Source organism: Ophidiomyces ophidiicola (assembly GCF_022830035.1).
Source record: "Ophidiomyces ophidiicola strain CBS 122913 chromosome Unknown scaffold_7, whole genome shotgun sequence".
NCBI classification, from domain to species: Eukaryota; Fungi; Ascomycota; class Eurotiomycetes; order Onygenales; family Onygenaceae; genus Ophidiomyces; species Ophidiomyces ophidiicola.
In genome coordinates, this window is record NW_026054647.1 from 515024 (window position 1) to 533781 (window position 18758).

General features: G+C 48.9%; 3 protein-coding genes across 3 annotated transcripts; 1 reads left to right on the plus strand and 2 right to left on the minus strand.

The window, feature by feature from the left end:
• Positions 1–148: 148 nt before the first annotated feature.
• On the minus strand, positions 149–862 carry TIF11 (Translation initiation factor 1A; the record flags this gene model as incomplete). Its single annotated transcript, XM_049251651.1, has 3 exons — positions 149–239; positions 308–645; positions 842–862. The coding sequence occupies 3 exons, from the start codon at positions 860–862 to the stop codon at positions 149–151; spliced, it is 450 nt and encodes a 149-aa protein (XP_049109456.1).
• A 1132-nt stretch (positions 863–1994) lies between these two features.
• On the plus strand, positions 1995–6371 carry MRS2 (magnesium ion transporter; the record flags this gene model as incomplete). The annotated part of the gene is made up of 6 exons (XM_049251652.1): positions 1995–2204; positions 2271–3969; positions 4027–4051; positions 4703–5012; positions 5073–5716; positions 5768–6371. 6 exons carry the CDS (start codon positions 1995–1997, stop codon positions 6369–6371), a joined length of 3492 nt encoding a protein of 1163 aa, XP_049109457.1.
• Positions 6372–7055: 684 nt separating this feature from the next.
• On the minus strand, positions 7056–9479 carry LOZ57_002588 (uncharacterized protein; the record flags this gene model as incomplete). The annotated part of the gene is made up of 1 exon (XM_049251653.1): positions 7056–9479. The coding sequence occupies one exon, from the start codon at positions 9477–9479 to the stop codon at positions 7056–7058; it is 2424 nt and encodes an 807-aa protein (XP_049109458.1).
• Between the last annotated feature and the right edge of the window lie 9279 nt (positions 9480–18758).

The following is an 18758-nucleotide window of genomic DNA, read 5'->3' on the forward strand; positions in this document are numbered from 1 at the left end:
CCACGGAACACTCTTGTTTGTTCAACATGTAGTGACAGCCCGTTATAAGATAGGGAGGGAGAACCGTCCACTTTTTGGCGACATAGCCAGATACACGCAAGGTAAGAATATGACCCCGCCGGTATCGAGATTGAAGAGGGGAGATCGTTCAGATCTCATCGACATCAATTTCCTTCTCATCGGCACTCTCGCGATCTTCGTCGAACTCGACGTTGTCATCAAGACCTTCATGGCCGTAACTATAGGCGAATAACATGGTTAGTTATATGTACTCTAGACGGCGGCAAGAGGAAAAGGAGTAACATACGTATCAGTCTCGTTAATCTTCGCACTCTCAGGCAACTCTCCATAGGCTTTCAAACTTCGGGCCTCATCGGCACTGTATTTGAGGATGACATCGCCTTTCTCATCCTGATAATCTCGCAGGGACAGAAGAATGATATCGCCCTGGTTGATCCAGACCTTTTTTCGAAGCTTTCCCCGGATGTGTGCCAGTCGCTTCTCACCGTCAAAACACAGGGCTTCTAGACGTCCGTTGCCCAACATCTTAACAACTTGGGCGTACTCTTGACCCTCCTCTTTGAAAGTCAACTCGCGTTTTTCGTTGTCATTCTCGTTCTTTCCACGACGTCGATTTTTACCACCCTATGCGTGAAGGAGTCATTAGTTATCTATCTGCGATGCAGTCCGGTACGTTCAAGGGGAAGCATAGTGCATGTTAGGCAGATAAGTATTTGTTAGGGAAGCCCTATGCTCAGAGCCCACAGTGACGCGACAATACTCGACTCTAGGAATGTGGCAAGTGGGGTCCGGCCATCACAGTCAAGAGGATAAAGCGTACCTTTCCCTTATTCTTCGGCATTTTGGTTTAGTTACTGGATCTGCTGTACTCAAGAAGCGTAGTGTTGGCAAATAGCTCACAAATGTCTATGTTTGGGGTGGACTGTGGTCTGCTTCGAAGATGTTCAGCGCTGGCGCCGTTCATCTCTCACAATCGTTAGCGGGGTGTGGGTGTGATTAGATAACGGAGGGATTCCTCGCCACTCTAGCGTGCTTATTAAGGTTTTCCAGCCAGGCTCGCGACGCCCGTTAAAGTGGCAAGAAAAGCTTTGTTGGGCAGCAAGATATGCAGTACGCGGCGATGGACGGGCTGTGTAGATATCATTGGGAGTGCGCCTGAAGAATTTATTGAATGCCTGCAGAATACAATGCACCCTTCAACTCCACTCTCACTTCTCAGGTGCTTACAGACCCGGTGCACTCAATAAGTAGCTAGTCTTAAGCCGATGCTGGTGTTTCCACACAGTCACCTAGCGAAGCGTCCGGGGCTACAACGGCTATTCACATCTGGCAAAAGGTCACGCACGAGTAAACGGACATTCAACAGCCAGATTATCCTTATCGGCAGTGTCTAGATTTGTAAAGGCGGTTGAAGGGCCAGATCGCCGCCCTGTTCACCCTTGCGGCCATAAGTCTCTTTGATTTGCCGTAGAATCCAGGTCTTACTTCGAAACCAGTCGAAAGCGGAAGATCTCTTTCGACAAGGAATGCAATCCACCAAACAATGAGAATCGATGCTATCGTCAGCCTGGTGGAATTGCTGACGTTGGTTAAGAGCAGCCTTGGCACTCGCAACACCAAAGCGCTGACGATCGATGATGCTTGCTTGGACTTCTTCGCCTGCAACCTTCGACGCTCACTACTCCGTACATAGTTACATACTACAGGCCACACCATCCCAGGAATCCCAACACCAGCCGCACCGCTCGCCCTAACCCTACTACCCCCAAGCGCCCTTAAAGCGCACGTCGCATCCCTAAGTTGCCGCTGTGGCTGAGGTTTGGGCTGCGGTCTGCAAGCGCGCACGGTCACGCTATCGCTGCCTGCTCGTTAAGTGCCCTCCTGGCGATGGTTGACCCAGCCTCCTAGCTCTTGACATCTTCCCCTTTTCTCCTACGACCACAAATCCTCCTTTGACTTCACGGCTTTCGATAATGCCGTCCATTCTCTCCGATGCGGATAAAGAAATCGTGAGACGCACGGTTCCCAAACCTGCAAACAAGATCCTCGCCGTAGCAGTCGCAAGGCTATATGTGGCATACCCCAGCCCAAGCAAATGGGCCTTTACTGGTCTGCAGGGAGCTGCAGTTCTTGCGAACGACCTAGTTGGACATACATTCTGGATTAAGCTGGTTGATATATCGGTATGTTGCCCGCCTACGCCTCCTTCTTCTTTCCCAAGCTAATACATGGCATTCTTGCAATTGCAGCCCGCCGGCAGAGGTGTTTTATGGGACCAAGAACTATACGACGGCTTCTCATACAATCAAGATAGGACATTTTTCCATACCTTCGAATTAGAAGTATGCCTTGCAGGTTTATCCTTCGCAGACGAGAAAGAAGCCAAGACATTTTTGAAAAAGGTTTCAGAGCGGGAAAAGAATGCGAGCAAGGAAACAAGAGGGACCCCGTTCTCCTCGACGAAAGGTCAGGGCCCGCCGCATGTAAGCAATGGCAAGACTCACCACCGCTTTGGCTTTGGAAGCCTTCTGGGGCACCGGACGTCGTCTGCCCCTACTCCTCAACCAGCAGAATCCGTTACATCTCCACGGCCCATACCCTCGGACATTTCCACTGCATCGGCGCGCAGTGCAACCCCAGAGAAGAAACCCTCGCCTATGGATACAGTAGACCCATCGTGGAAAGGCATACTAGATGAGCTATTGGCTATGGGAATAACGGAAGAGCAGATAGCCGAGAACGCGGATTTTATCAAGTCCTACATCGAATCAAAACAGAATGAGGAGTCTCAACCTAACGTGGAGACAAATTCGCAGGAACCTCTTCGAAAACCTAAAGCCGCGCCTCCTGCGCCTCCACCCGTTCCTCCTCCAGTTGCTAAAACATCAACATTGAGTCCACAAAATACGGGTGGCACGAGCCGGCGAGGCGCGCCGCCACCTCCTCCTCCATCTCGAAAACCTCATAACGATGGCTCGCCCTCTCCAGCTCCGGCATCTCCTCCAGCGTCCCCTAAAAGAGAGCCTTCTCCCCCAAGACCAAGATTCAGAGCTCCCCCCCCTATCGCGGATGCCGGGAAGTACGCCCATATAAATGCACCAGCGCCAAGTACACGAAGCCGAGCTTCATCTACCTCACATCTGGCAACACCAGGCCCCCCGCCTCCACCACGACCGCCTAAGACCCCTGACAATGGCCCAGCTCGACTCCATCCACCTCCACCTCCTCCCCAAGTTCATAACGATACCAAATCCGCAACCCCCCCAGCACCCCCCAGCAGGGGCTCGGTACCTCTCCCGCCACGCCGCAATATTAGCCCACTACAGCCGCCGCCTCTTCCACCGAAGACCCCCCATGCTGCTAGCCCTACTCCAGCTCCTCCGCCGCCTCCACCTCCTCGGGCTGCTGCTGTGCCTCCACCACCTCCAAGGCCTACTAGTCAACAGTTTTCACCTACCTTTGCGGCTCCACCGCCGCCGCCTCCTCCTCCCCCTCCACCAAGTGCAGCACCAGCGCCGCCGCCACTGCCTCCGAGCTCAAGCCCAGCAGCACAACCACCTCCACCCCCCCCCCCCCCCCCCCCCCCAGCTCCCGCTCTCCCTGGAACTACCGGGACTCCGCCAGCACCCCCTCCACCTCCTCCTTCTCTCCCTGGTGCTACTGGATCTCATCCTACCCCTCCTCCTCCCCCGCCTGGTGGTGCGCCGACGCCAAAACCTCCCGCCGGAAATGATGACTTACTGGCTTCAATTCGTGCCGCCGGCGGCAGCGGTCTTCGAAAAGTGAAAGATTCCGATAAGCGAGACCGAAGTGCGGCTATTGTTCCTGGTGGCTCCAATGGTGCGCCCGCTGCAGCAGCCGGTGTTGGTGCTGGAGTAGCTGCTGGTGGAATGATGGGCGCCCTGCAGGAAGCTCTTGCGAAGCGAAAACAGAAAGTTAGTGGAAGTGGTACGTATTGCCATACTTTTCGATATACCTCTAGTCCTAGAGCTAATACTTACTTAGATGATGAAAAGTCCGATGATGAATGGTGATCCTATCCAATTAATCATCGATATAGTAATTCACAGCTGTTTTGCAGTCATGATTATTCCTGGCTTAGAAGCCAATTATGGCAACCCTTTTGGCTGTATACACCTACGTAGAATCATTTAGCCGTAATATCTAGCTACAATCTATGCTGCTTTGAAGACTTGTTTGTTTCTGTAGAGCCTTGACGGGGTACGGGTAAATGTTAATCCGGCGCCGACAATGACGACGAAAATTGTTTCGAAGCGCACGCTATCCAGAAGCTGGAATGCTTGACCATGTCAGCTCAGCTGACACCATATAGAGTGCATCGTCACGGTCTCGATATCCTAGACCCTGGGTGAGGACGAGAGATGGTGCCACTGTCTATTGCCAAACCATCGGCTCCATCCACTGCCCTCCTTCGGTTCCTTCGCTCACAATCCAGTCTTTGCTTCGTCTATTCGAACGTCGGTCGCTTCTCGAAGAACAGTGTCAGGAGGTGTCCTGACTCTCTTTACAACTTACAAACACCTGACACTCAACTTGTTTACGGATGGGCCGAGCCATCTACGCGTGGCCTGTTGGGGCTTAAGGCGCCCTTTCCATCATCCATATTACCGAGATCGAGGAAGCCCCTGACGCTCCTATACGCATGTCACTTTTCCCGCAGCAATAGACATGTGAGGCAACCGCTTTTCCAGCAGAGCCAATCCTTTACCACTACGTCCAAGAGAACAGGAACATTTCTGCGCCGACTCTTCGGGCTTCCCTCACCAAGACCAAAACCCCATTTAAATCCAGATGATCTGCCTTCTAATGGGCATTTTGAGGATGGACAGGAGTATAATCCATTTACTTCTGGACGGAATTTAGCCTTGAAAGCTTCAAATGAACCCCGGCTACGGTGCACAGAGTTCGATGAGAATGGGAACGTTACGCTCGTGAGCGAGGAGTTTAAAAAGAGCGAATTGATCGCAAAGGTACTCCTTAAGCCTACTAGTATAAACCCATAAGCTGATTGGGATTAACGGTTTTTGTAGTATGGCCTTTTGCCCCGTGATCTTCGAAAAATCGATTCCTCCATTCTTCCTCATATTCTTGTTCGTCATACCGCCATACTCATCAGCCTTCTTCACCTCCGAGTATTGATTAAGGCAAATCGAGTACTAGTCTTTGATGCGTATGGCTCAGCGGATACATACACCCAATCTCTCTTTATGTATGACCTTGAAGGAAAACTACGCCAGAAAGAACCGACCTCGAGACAGGCTGCTGCCACGGGAGCACTGCCGTATGAATTTAGGGCGCTTGAAGCAATCCTAATTAGTGTAACCAGCGGTCTAGAGGCAGAGTTCGAAGGCGTCCGAGAGCCTGTGGTACGAGTTCTCAGGGCTCTTGAAGAGGATATTGATCGGGATAAATTGAGGCATCTTTTGATTTATTCAAAGCGGCTTGGAACGTTCGAGCAAAAGGCCAGATTGGTCCGCGACGCCATTGAGGATCTATTGGAAGCTGATGACGATCTCACTGCAATGTACCTTACCGAGCGGTCCAACGGCATTCGGAGAGACGAGCACGATCATCAGGAAATAGAGATGCTACTTGAGTCATATCACAAAGTATGTGATGAAATAGTTCAAGCTAGCGGAAATTTAGTGACGAATATTCGTAACACTGAAGAGATGTATGGATATATTCCTTCGTCTTAAACGCGCATTGCTAACGAGGGTTGTAGCGTAAAAGCCATTCTTGATGCCAACCGCAACTCTCTCATGCTCTTGGAGCTTAAAGTGAGTATTGGGACTCTAGGCTTAGCGGTGGGCACGCTGTTATCGGCACTCTACGGCATGAATCTCAAAAACTTCATTGAAGAGTCGGACATTGGGTTTGGTGCCGTCTCTGTTGTTTGTTTCGCTTCCTCTGCATTTGTTTGCATATATGGGCTCATGAAACTACGAAAAGTTCAGCGCGTGAGAATGTGGGGCGAAGGTGGGCTCCAAGACCCCTATATGGGTGCATTGGGCCTTCGAGGTCATGCCCAATTGCCAGCTCGAAGAAATTGGCGTTCCGACTCAATGGATGCGGCTTGGGCAGGCTTGCCTATTGAAGGCCGTATGCAGAGGATGCGCAGGGCAAAAGGTGCGGCGGCCACTGGAGGAGCCACAGCATCAGGCATTTATTCAAACAATAAAAATAGTGAAAAGTTGACTTCGACCGACTCCAAGCCAGCGAAAGGCGAGCAGAAAACTGGGGGGCGACAGGTTGAAGGTGACCAGGCCCCCTCTGACGAAACTGATTCTACAGTTAGCAGCGCCGGGGCTTACAGCACTGCGCGATAATCCACATTGCTTGTTCGGGGCGTTATGTGGGATATTTCTCTCCTTCTCTATGTATGTATGTACGTACCTTATTCAAGTGTTATCTGTGCGTTCTGGGGACATTCTGGATTGCTTTTTTATTAGCGCAGTATAATCGGGATAGATAATACGGAGTAACAACAGGGGCTTTTATAGAGGCAAATCTCATTTAACGGTTAGTGAAGGCAATATGACGAGGCACATGACTTAATATCCTTCCAAAAACAACAGCGAAGATTGACAACCCACCATCAAGACCATATACAGAGCTACCTCTTAACAGAATCTCAGGTTCTACGGAGGGTTCCTGTTGTTGCCAGTCCGCCAGTTACTGATTAATGTACGTGACTACCACTTAACTACTTACTTTTCTGCCTGTGCGTGCTAGTTTCGCGGCTTTCGTCTATTCCGGCGCTTATAGGGTCAAAGAGTAAGGCAAAGTTATCTAACTAGAAAAGACACAACTGGATTTACAAATAATGCATTGCCAGTTAGGTTTTTGAATGCCCTGAAAGTAGCACCTAAAGGACAAAATCGCCTGCGATCACCAACTTCAAGGAAATGTACACGACCACATGAGCTTTCGGGGCTCCTTCCAGCCAAAGATAAGGCGATACGAAGTACTTTTTAATTTACGAAAAATATGTGCACAAAACATGTTAGACATTATGGTAGATAAGAATGCTCTTCATCACCATTCTCACCAATACAACGGTTCTTACTCGTATCAATCGCGGCAGACAACGCAGCACGAAGAACCTCATTTTGTTGTTCTAAAGCGATAATCTTGCTTTGCAGCTCCTGGACCAAAGCGGACTCTGAACCCGAAGACCGAAAAGAGGCGAAGCCTAATTGTCTTCGCTCGTCCAACGAGTTCCGAGTAGAAGGGCGGGAATTCACGAAACAGCCGTCTTGGTCACCTCTATCTTTCTTTCGTTGAATTGGAGATACTGTTGTACTCAGGGTGTCTTGGCGATAGCGTCTTCGGGGCCTGCCAGACCGCGATACACTGCCACAGTATGCATATACACCATTTTCGTCATCTGACGACGGTAAAGATGGAGTCAGGCTGCGAGAGGGGATGCCAAGATCTACCGTGTCCCAGGAGGCGTGTGGTATGGTACTTCTCTCTCGGCGAGGGCAATCCGAGGACTGAGAGCTTCTGGGACTAGCTGCCACTGAATACCAGCCTTTCGCCGATTTGGGTGTCTTCTGACCTAGGAATTCCCCCGTGGTTTCATCATTGCTTGCTGGAACGCTGAGAACAATCTGTTTCGCGGAGCCAAATGTTTCCCTTCGAACCTTTGTCAATGAAGACTGAGGACTATCAGATATAGGAGGATTTGCTGGAAGTGGGATTTGGGGAGGATCCCCCGGGCTGCTTCGGATGCTCAGAGAGAGGCGAGGCGCTGCGCCATTGATAAACCCGCCTCTATGCGCTAAGTTTGATTTTGGGCTGACTCCTCCCTCATCCGCCCGATTTGTATGGCTTGCGTACTCAGATATGATTGTTGCAACCACCTCGCCAGTTTGAATTGAGGAAGAACTATGGGGAGCCTCACTTGCACGCCGTTGTGATTCTTGCTTCAAAGCTGAAGGATCCAACAAAGTAGTCGGACTTGTCGGCAGGCTCATTTGTGCAAAGGCATTTCCATTAATAGTATCGCCTTGTGTTATCTTGCCATGTGATGAGCGTAGATGCAGCCTTGCAGGCCATAGAGAAGAGGGTTTTGACTCAGCGATGGGATGCACTTTGCTCTCACCACCCTTTGGTGGAACTGCTTCAGTTGGTGTCAATGGGAGGGACTTGGTTGACGGGTACAATCCCGATAACGAATCATTGTTAGATGGGGCCATGGTGGAAGTTGCTGGTGTTGGCGGCCAAGTTTCGGGAAAAATTTCGCTGTGGTGATCAGGGGACAGGATAAGGGGTGCAGGTCTCCGGGATTGTTTTCGTGCTGGTAAAGTAATCAATGTAGAGGAAGTCTCTGGTTCTGAAAAGCATGAAGCTGATCTGTTTCCACTAGCAGCAGTCTGGAAAGACGAAACAGCACACTGTTCAGGGCGAGGCTGCCGGATGCCAACTTCAACCCGTTCTTGAGGGCAATTTCTTCGACTTGAAGTTCTCGTGGGAAGATATTGTGAATCAATATAGGTTGATTGCTTCTGAGACGCGGCAAGAAGAAATGCTGAATCAGACATATCTTCTGTTTGTTGGAAATTGGGGACACAAACACCACCTCGCTTCTGAGAATCGAATGCGTTACCCAAAATGATTGGGCGTTGGTTGCTACCCGCATCCATTTCAATTGATTTGCCGTTGAGAGTTATGTTGCGATCGCGGAGCCCGACTGGGCCTTTCACTTTATCGGTTATCGCAGGGCTATGGCACGGCTCTGATGCCATGTGCTGTTTTTCCTCTTTTGACTTTGTAGGAGAACGGCTATCACCATCGTTTCCTACACTGTCAGACGCAACTTTGTTCCGGTTTTCATTCGTAGGGCTGAATTCAGAAGAAGACGGCGTTAGTGGTACTTCTAACGTCGGCGGTGTCCACATCGATGTCAAGCTACCTAGACGTTTAGGCAAATCGTCAGATAAATCCACGGCTGGAAGAGTCCCAATGCCAGGATAAAAACATTCACAGTCTACATCACCAGCCGTACTTTTGGAACGTGTTGCTTGTAACAGCAACTGTGGAACTTTCGTGTCCTTAGAAATAGGAGGCGGTCGATTTTCCTCAACTTTCTGTTGTTTATTTTTGTCTTTTCTCCATTTCAAGCCGGGCTTTTGCCATCCTTTCAGACGAGAAAGATCTTCTTGGGATTTCCATTTCTTTGCCTTTGGAGCATCTTTGCTGACCCAGAAGTCAGAAACAGTGCCGTTTCCAAACCCCATGAAGTCGCCTTCCGGGTAAGATCCGTCGCAGTCGGTGAAAAATCGGACTAGCTCAAGCACGTCTTCGGACCGTTGGGGTCGTTGCACCGATCCCGCCGATCTAGGGGTATATTTGCTTGCTTCCCGGCTTTTGAGGGACTCGGTTAATAGGGACTCTCCTGATGATATTAGAGAGGTTTCGCCTCGCTCCATTCTTGCTAGGATCGCCCTGCCTTTATAAGCTGAAATGGATTCCTAGGCTGGATGGAAATTGAGAAAAGAAACAGTGGGGTCTCAGAATTCGTTTGTGTTAGGGAGAAAGTTGGGCTCTTTAATCATGCTGCTTGACCGACAAAGGTTGTTTCCCTATTTGATATCACATAAGTGGAAAGTTACCAAAAGCAGCGGTGAGATGCAGGGGTACGACGCAAAAGGTGGACTTAGGACGGTAGGATGCATTTACGAGTCACATCGAATATTCATTCGGTGCGCTCGCATACATCACACCAAAGACCCAGGTGAGCTGATGAGGACACGGCTCGCGGGGAAGCTCCGAGATAGGCTCACATATGCATTCGTGCCTATGCACGGGAAAACCTCAGATAACTGCACAACGGCATAATACCCCTGGTCTTTTGTGGATCGAGACGCGACCGGCGTTGTTGGGGTGGACCTCAGGAGCAACGCTGAATGGATTCAATCGCTGAAAATCACAATGGCACAGGGCAGACGTTTAACAATCACGTCGTATATGCTCAGTACAAGCACACAATGCGGGCTCTCGCAGATATATACATTCTCTTTGAGCCGCAGCAGGAATTATTTCTCCTGATCACCTGTTTGAAGGTTTTCGAAGGAAAAAGCAAGGACTGGAGTCCTCGTATTAGTTAGCTGCAGGAAAAAGGGCAGAAAAAGCAACGACAAGAAGCCAGACCGGAAGACGATCTGATCGTCTTGTTCTTGAAGCTCCCCCGTCGGGAAAGGTACCGTGACCAGACTTGATGCCCTTGTATCGGTCATCGAAGCTGGCACGCGCGGATCCCCGACCATTTACTGTTGAAATGAGAATCCGACAGCGAGGTTACGACGATAGGGTTTTGAAAGGCTCAGGCTCAGGCGGCATTGTGCGAAGCTCACTCGCTAGGTGCCCAGAAGATTGGGCCTAAGTCGAAGTCCGAAGTATAAAGGGGACCACACAGCCTTAATGCTTTGAGACACCTCAGCACAATAAAGTGATCTGCCCGAAATAAGGAAGCCTGCCCTTTGCTTTTTCACTCTGTCCTCCGGGCTGCTAAATAACGGAGTAGCAACGGACAACCCGTTGTTCTCCATTCACCAAGAGTCGAGGACGTCACAAGAGTGGACAGGTCACAAAATAACAATAGATCGATTCCACGAGCATGAAACGACCCACTGACTTCAAGGGATTGTTCCCTATGTGTTGAGAATCGTCCCAGACTGTAGGCCGGATTCATAATTCCATTGCCCTGTTACGAGGGCGCGCTGTTATTAGCCTTCAGACTGGCCGCGCTTTGGTTGCTCCGGGGGGTTCCGTAGGCTGGTCAACGAATGCCGCTCTGGGAATCCCGAGGCCGTGGGTATTTGCGCCTGTTTAGCTAACTCCACTGCCTGCGTCGCGGCTTCGAAATTCCCGAGGAGGGGCATCCAGGCTCGAAAAGGCTTCACCGAAATCGCCCCTGATATGCCGTGAAACCTTGGGGCGGCAGTCACCCGCAGGAGCCGAGCTCCAGGGTGGCTGCGAGTTGAAAACGGAATAGAACAAGTCAATTGATATCCTTTCAGAAAAACTCGTCAAACCCCTCAGCCGGCACGCGCGGCTTTACCCAAGGGCTCAGATACAGAGAACCATATTACTCAATGCTGGAGAGAGCCAAGCTCAGGGCATCGTGGTCTCCCCGTCTCCCCGTTCGGTGCCAAATGTCGATCAACGTCTAATTCTTGGGTGCACAAATCCATGCTCCTCTCCCCGCCCATTGGCTTCCTGCACTGTGATGATGCGAAGTTCCCTCAATAGGTGCATTTCGTTCGGGCCACCAAACACCGTCTAACAAGCATGCGACATCGTGCCCGTTGGGTTCTAAAGCCTCTAGAGTACTGATGACTTTCATTTGCTGTCCAAAAGAGTTGCCAGAGTAACTAGTTAGTGGTTTAGAGAAGACACCAAGTGCACGCAATGTCATGCTGAACCACGAAATTTTTTCGTCTTTTTGGACGAGAGCTTCTCCGTTGTGTTCCGGATGACTTGATACTGGGATTGGACTGTGCATCAGCCTGCGCAAGCCTTACGCCTGGCTAGCTGACATCGGTGGCGAGAAGTGGCGAATCTTACTTGGTTTGACAACAGAGAGTGACAGAAGCGAAAGTCGGTCAATGGCATGAACTGTATGCTTGGAGATGCGTTGCTATTTATGTGAAGAGTGTCAAGAGCAAAAAAAAAAAAAAAAAAAAAAAAAAGAAATGACAGGATGCCGTAGCATTTCCATACGTGTATGCATGCAATTCCAACACAATCCTTAACTCCACTATCCTGTGACAGAGCATATGCGAAAAATCCTGATATGATTGAAGCTCAGGCCGGGTGCGACATTCCTTTTAAAATACCAATAAATGCAACCTTTGTAGACCACCATGAAACTATATGCGAGTTATCAAAACATAAAATGCAAGTTTCCCAAAGGAATCCATAGGAGACGATATATTGGCTAAAAGTCGGCGTGGCTTATGGAGGGAAAAAACAGATACTCCATAATTCTGAAAAAAAAAATCAAATATGTTCATGTGAAGTTTGAGAAATGCTTAGATGTGACGGGGCAATGCCGGTACTGTTCGCTCTATAAACTCGATGTCATTCATTTTCGTTTTGGGCGGATGAAGGGATCCACGGGTTTCTTTTTGCGTATTGGTGGCGGCCTTTGTGGTCTCTGGGGCATTGCGCGCGCTGGATTGGGTATTCGCTGAATGATATATGTTAGTCCCATCTGAAAAGCGATACTAAATAAAAGACCAAAAAAAGTAGAGCCATGGAACACGAACCATAGGTATATCATTGCTGCCTTGGTCAATGGGACGATTGCGCGGGATGTCCTTCGACGGTATCACAAGGTCCTACAGAGTAGATAGGTGAGCGGTGCCCATACATTTGCGCAGCCATCATTGTTATGCGGCGCTTCGTCACTTACACTAACAGGGGGAGCCACCGTATGTGGATCAAACCTTCTCCCTTTCGGTGGTTTGGTCGTATCTGCTGAAGCACTGGCGCTGTGTTTCATCGTCTTAGACGGTTTCACATCGAGGGCGTCTGGAGGCATTCTTTTCCGTTTTCCTCCTTCATGCGTAAGCTGATCTTGACGGGAATGTTTTATGACAGCAGACGGCTGATTCGAAGGAACATGAATGGTGGGAACTTTGGGATCGTGATCTCCAAGCTGTCTCTCCTTCCGGCGCTCTTCGATATGTTTCCGCATCATCTTGAAGGCGTGCTCTTCTTTCAAAATTTTGTCTTGTTCTGCCTTTGAGAGTACCCGCGTAGACCTGCAAGCTTCAGAGATATGGCCGAATATGCCACACTGCAAACATCGAATTGCACGGCAATTTCTCTTAGCATGCCCTTCTTCATGACACCTATGACAAACTCCTTGGGTGACCGTCTTTGCTTCGTGATTATCGCAGTTATGGGACAAATGGAGTAGACTTCCACAATACCCGCAAGCCAGCTTTTCGTTAAAACCGTTCGCGCCGCCGCCAATTCCATCAGGAAGTTGTATGGGCGCGGCCACGTCACTGTCAACATGCCGCCCACTAGGAAGCTTTGAGGACGGCGCATTACTTCCAGGTCCTGAGTTTGAGGAATTCGGTCTCGGGGGCGGACCCAAAGGTTCCATTGGGGCATCCACCATCTCAATGTCATTTGGTACCAGTAAGTTTTGGGGAGTTTGTAATAGTTTCTGTACGTCGCCGCTGGTGTACAGGTTCCTGTCCTGCGCATCGTTGATCAGGCCTCGCCAGAATTCTCCTTGAGTAAGTGATTGTGAGTTTCCCAAGACCCATAGAGACGATTTTGCACGGGTAAGCCCAACGTTCATACGTCGAATATCAGCCAAAAAGCCAATACCTCGGCTGGAGGCCCTAACGCAAGAGAAAATGATTACTTCGCACTCCCTTCCCTGAAACGCATCGGTCGTATTAAACTCAACTGCGGTAAATATTGCATTGCCGTATTTGTTTGAGAAATGCTGCTTCATCTCCTTTAGCTGGCCTTTGTATGGAGTGATAATTCCGATTTTTCTTGTAAAGTCATACGAAGCAAAATCTGTAATCAAACGGTCATATAACTGCATTGCTACCCTGAGTTCTGCTATGTTAACGAGGGAGTGACCTTTCGGGGCACTTGAGTGCATTCCACGAACATCGAAAAAGCGATACGGCCCAAGCAAAGCTGTATTGTGCCATGGCTGAGTCCGTAGCTTTGCCATATCAGGGCCGTCTTGGAGACGACCGTCGTAAAAGGCAGCGCTGGGAAATCGACTGATTTCTGGGTGCATACGATACTGAGTGTCAAGTAAATGAACATCGTTTGGGTGATTCATTTGCATTCTAACAAACAAACTTTGCTCGTATTGGAATCGAGATGCTTCTTTCGATAAGACGGTTGGCGGCAGTTGCTTTGGATCTCCGACCAGAATGCATTTTGAACAGCCATATTTGAGAGGAATAAGCGCACTTAGTTCGATAGATTGAGCGGCCTCGTCGATGATGACTGTTTCGAACTCAATGCTTAATGTTTGAAACATTTCATGCCCACTACCGCTCAAGGTGGCGCAGAGAACATGGGCGCCATCGATAACTTCTTGCTGTATCTTCCTGCGTGTAAGTTCTGCATTGCGAGCAGCTGCTTGGTTCTTATCTCTAACAGAATCAATTTCCTGGCTGAGCTGTGCTTTCTTTCGCTTCAGCAAATCAAACTCTCTCTCTAGTTCTGGCGGAACAGTCTGGCCTTTTGCACGACACTGATCTAGGCGTTCACGAGTCTCATTAAATTTATTCGATGTTTCTTTGTGCTCCGTATAAAAGCTCTGAAGGTCTCTCTCGTTACCGTTCTTTTGATTGACTCGGTTGAGTTTGGCGTTCACAAGCTCATCCAAAGTGACATCTAAAACATTAGCGTTGATAGCATCACTGCGGCCGAGGCGAATCACTGAAAGCTTCTGCGATTTACCTTCCAGCGTTTTAACCCCCTCTTTAAGACGCATCACCAGTTCATCCACTGCGGCATTACTAGGGGCACAGACCAGCAGTTTCTTTGGCATTGGGCGTGCATTTTTATTGTCGTTCGGACGGATGAGGGTCATTCGATCGTCGGATAACTGGGAAGACAATAAGGCACCAACAAGCGCAACAATAGTTTTTGTCTTTCCCGAACCCGGAGGACTGGGTAGAAAGAGTTAGCATCAGCTAAATAAATGAAAAAATTTGTGAACCTCACCCTTGTATCAAAGTGAAGGCGTCGTTGTCCATGGCTGACTTTACGGCTTTTGCTTGGGCCATATTTAGGCTATATGTGTTGACAATGCTCCTTAGAGTTTCGGTACTGTAGTTCAGGATGGGGGATGGCTTTGCCTTGATGATTTCCTCGCTCAGATCGTAGTAGCGTAAGGCTGACAAGGCACCATACTCTCGCTCAAGTGGTGTCAATGAGGAAATTCGAATGCAGCACAAAGTAGCGCCGGGCGAGATAGCATTGATCAACGGGTTCATGGGGTTTACGCGATACGTTATCTCCATCTGCCCCTTTTTCTTGCTAATTCCACTTACTCGGGCTAAACAATGAGGAGAGCGGGAATCCGTTGCTGGATTGTCACTTTTGGACATGAGGATTAGGTCTGCTTCCCCTACGCCAAGGTCTCTAACCACCTGCGGCGACATGGAGGTACTGACTTCTACGAAGTTGTCAACTGAAACTCGATTAGCGACTTTAATCTCAAAGGGTTTGAAGGTGCCATCTTCTTTAGAAGATTGAAAACCCTGCCACGCTTCCAGGACTAAAAGCGGTTCGAACGTTCGCTGGTAGTCCAAAGCATCCGTGAAAGTGTTCGAGACAAGGGTGTAATCTGTTCGACCACAATTCGGCGGAAGGTCACCAGTGGCGAAGAAGTCCCAATCTAAGATTGTCTTGTGAAGCTCCGTCAAGTCAGGCGACAGCCTGGCACGCATGTCTTTTGCAGAACGTGCAACCTTAACCTTTCTAACAGGCATCCGCTGTAGGAGCCTCATCTTCTTACTTTCTTCATATGCCCTAACAGCATCTGGCTTCATGGGTGCCCTTCGTCCAAATGTCTCCTGATCATCTTCATCGCTTTCAGATTCAGAGCTGGTCTGCGAAACCATCATACTATCAGCTGGCTTCGGTTCAGTTATGTTGACTTTGATAGAATCAAGGCCAGAGCCTTGACTCATTGTCTGTTCTGCGACACCAAGCAGAGGTAGATTTCTCTTCCGACGATCTGCCTCTAGCTTGTCACGTCTCCTCTTCTCCTCTCTCTCTTTCTCTCGCTTCTCGCGGAAAGTTGCAATATTCTGATCTAGCGCGAGTGGTTTCACTGGTTTTTGAGGCCCTGGTACACGCTTCTCAACTCTTTTTGGCAACATAGCCAACCTTGCCTTGTTGAGCTCGACAGATGAAGAAAGCTGTAAGAGAACGTCATCAGAAATGTTGCCATCCAGGTCATCTTCGCCGGACGCTCTCGGAGCAGCTGTAGCAGATTTGTCTAATGGTCTTGCGAAATCGGTGATAGATCTTTGCTTTTTGACTGGAACTGGAGCTGCTGGCACACCCGAGAATGACTCTCCATAGTACGCTTCCAGTGCCCTAACGAGTTCGGCCTTCTCTCGTTGTGTCAGAATTGTCTTAACCTCTGAAGTTACTGCTACACCGCGGATGAAATCAAGTGCATCTTCAGGCAGCTCAACGTTCAGCTCCCCTAGTCGGCGTAGAAGTTTTACCACTAGTCCGCCTAAAGTGGTGGCCAGATACTCATCCTTCAGACGAAGCCATTTGACCATACCGCTCATTGTGCTAGTCGGTGCTTTGAGAAGGGTCTCCTTAGCAGATTGAGACAAATTTGGTCTTGAATCTGCAATAGAAGCAACAAAAATGGGGAATTGATCAAAAAGTAGATCCGCAAACTGCATAGTATCCCGACAAAATTCCATCATAATGCTTCTATCAACCCCTGTGCGGTGCCATGTTTCTGTTTCATTAAATACGGTAGTTAAGCCGATCCATTGGTATTCCCAAAGCTTCTGTAGTGCACCAATTTCTTTATCCTCTGTTAATTGGCGAGTTCTCAAGATGCCCGTTTGAGAATCGCAAAGAACCTCAATAATATCGGCCCCTGTCTTTACCATTCTAGGTGCTGACGCAAAAGTTTTCATTTTTGCAATTCGACGATAAGACCAGCTAAATGCATATAAGGTTGGAGTCCAAAATGCTTGAAATAGATGGGATATGGCTTCTTTACGGCCAGATTGGCCGCTAACAGCTTTGATAAGATCAACCGCAGCTTGGTATGTATTGAGGTCGGCAGAGAATAAGGCGGAGATAGGCGCTAAAGGGGTCGTAGAATCTTGGAAAAGCTGATCAAGATGCTCAGGTTTAAAGTCTGCCAATCGTTCTAATATCGAGCAAAAACAGTGTGTTATGTGGCCAAACATAGTGTTATAATGGGTCTTTTCGGCGTTATGTTCACCTTTAGTTGGGAACTTTTCGAGCCCCGGGAGCGGGTATAAGCCGATTAATACTGCGCGGGAAAGCGCAACATTACCTTCATGGAGATGCCGAACAACTTTGTCCCAGAATTTTGGAGTATACGTGCTCACGTTTTGGACCATACTTTTCTGCTCAAGGATCATTCCATAGTCTGCCTTTAATGATTGGCATTCGAATGCGATGACGTTCCGGATGATATCAACACACAACGATGCGAGGTCACCAGATTTTCCATGCATCACAAAATCAGGAGGATTAAAAAGAAGATCTAGTTGTCCAACAACTATTTCTAACGTTTCCGACAAGAAAATGGTAGCCACTGAGCCTCTCCCAGATGCATTATCGGTGAACGTTCTTAGTAAAAGTCGCAAAACAGACAATCCAGCGTGAACACAGTAATACCTGACGCGCTCTGGGAACTGGGAGCCTTGAAGGCGAGAAAGAAGCTGCTGAATCAAGTATCTGCATGCCCGCGGGCGGTCTGCATCTATCAGCGACGAAACGAATGGACCCAAGAATATTAATAAGTCTTTTAAAGGTGAAGTCTCAAATGGTTCATCTTCATCGGTCTGCATTAGAAATCTGTCGTATTGTGGGTTGCCAAATATGCGTTGGAGGATAACTTCAGGTGGGATAGTCGACATTGCGTCACAGAATACCTTGGGCGCTTTTTCGAGGAGAAGGCGAATTGTGTTTAGTAAGGGTCGAAGGCAGGGTGCCTGAATTTCGAGATGGTTGAAACATAATTGATAGATATTGACCTCTAGAGCACGTAAGCTATGGGTAATGATGAAATCATCACACCTAGAAACAATGAGGTACAGCCCGCGCCACAATCTCTCCGCAACGTCAGGCATGTAAGGCGGAGAATTAGCTTGGACCAATATTGGCATCAGTGGCTCCTTGATAACTTGGTCAAACTCTTCTCTCGTTAAGGCTTGGGGTATTTTCTCCCAGGTAAAGACAGCCCATCGACTTCGAAGTGGATCCGGATCGAATAGAAACCGGATTGTTCCAGGGATATACTCGGGGATTCGGAGCCTTCGGCGAGTCTGTGCCATTCTGAATGGCCCGTCAAAATGCTGTCGAAACATGTCCTCTTGCTTCATGAACGCCTCGCAATTCAGTGCCTCAAAGAATGAACATACGGTTGGCCCATCTAAGACATCCGGCACCCTTTCGGATGGGTCAAGCGAGCCTAGTACCCTAGTTGCTGTATCCAAATGGTCTATGATACGGCTTATATCCCAGTCGTCCAGATATTTGCTGAAATTAGTAACTTCGGTGTCATCATAGTTCACTCTCAGCGTTTCCCATAACCATGATTTTCCCTTGTAGTATTCCATAATACATAGTTCACAAGTCTCAAGACTATGCTTAAGACGGTCTCGTATCCAGTCTTGACACTCAGGGAGCTCCACCCCGTCAAAGGCGAGTAGAGGAAGGCAGGACAGGAATTTCTCTCGTCGCAACCGCGACTCCTCCTTTGCTGTTCGAATTCCAGCAAGTCTTTTGCAGGCTTCTTCATCCTTTTTCTTGCATTTTTCTAAATCCACCTCCTCCTCCTTGTAGCGTGATTTATCATCGTCGTTCTGGCGTGGGCAAAGAAGATGGAGTTCACTCGGCAGGGCTCGAATCTCGCTGTAAATGAAGGCACAGAGCATCAGTAGAAGCATCCAAAGCGCAAAGCATCCCACTAGACGAGA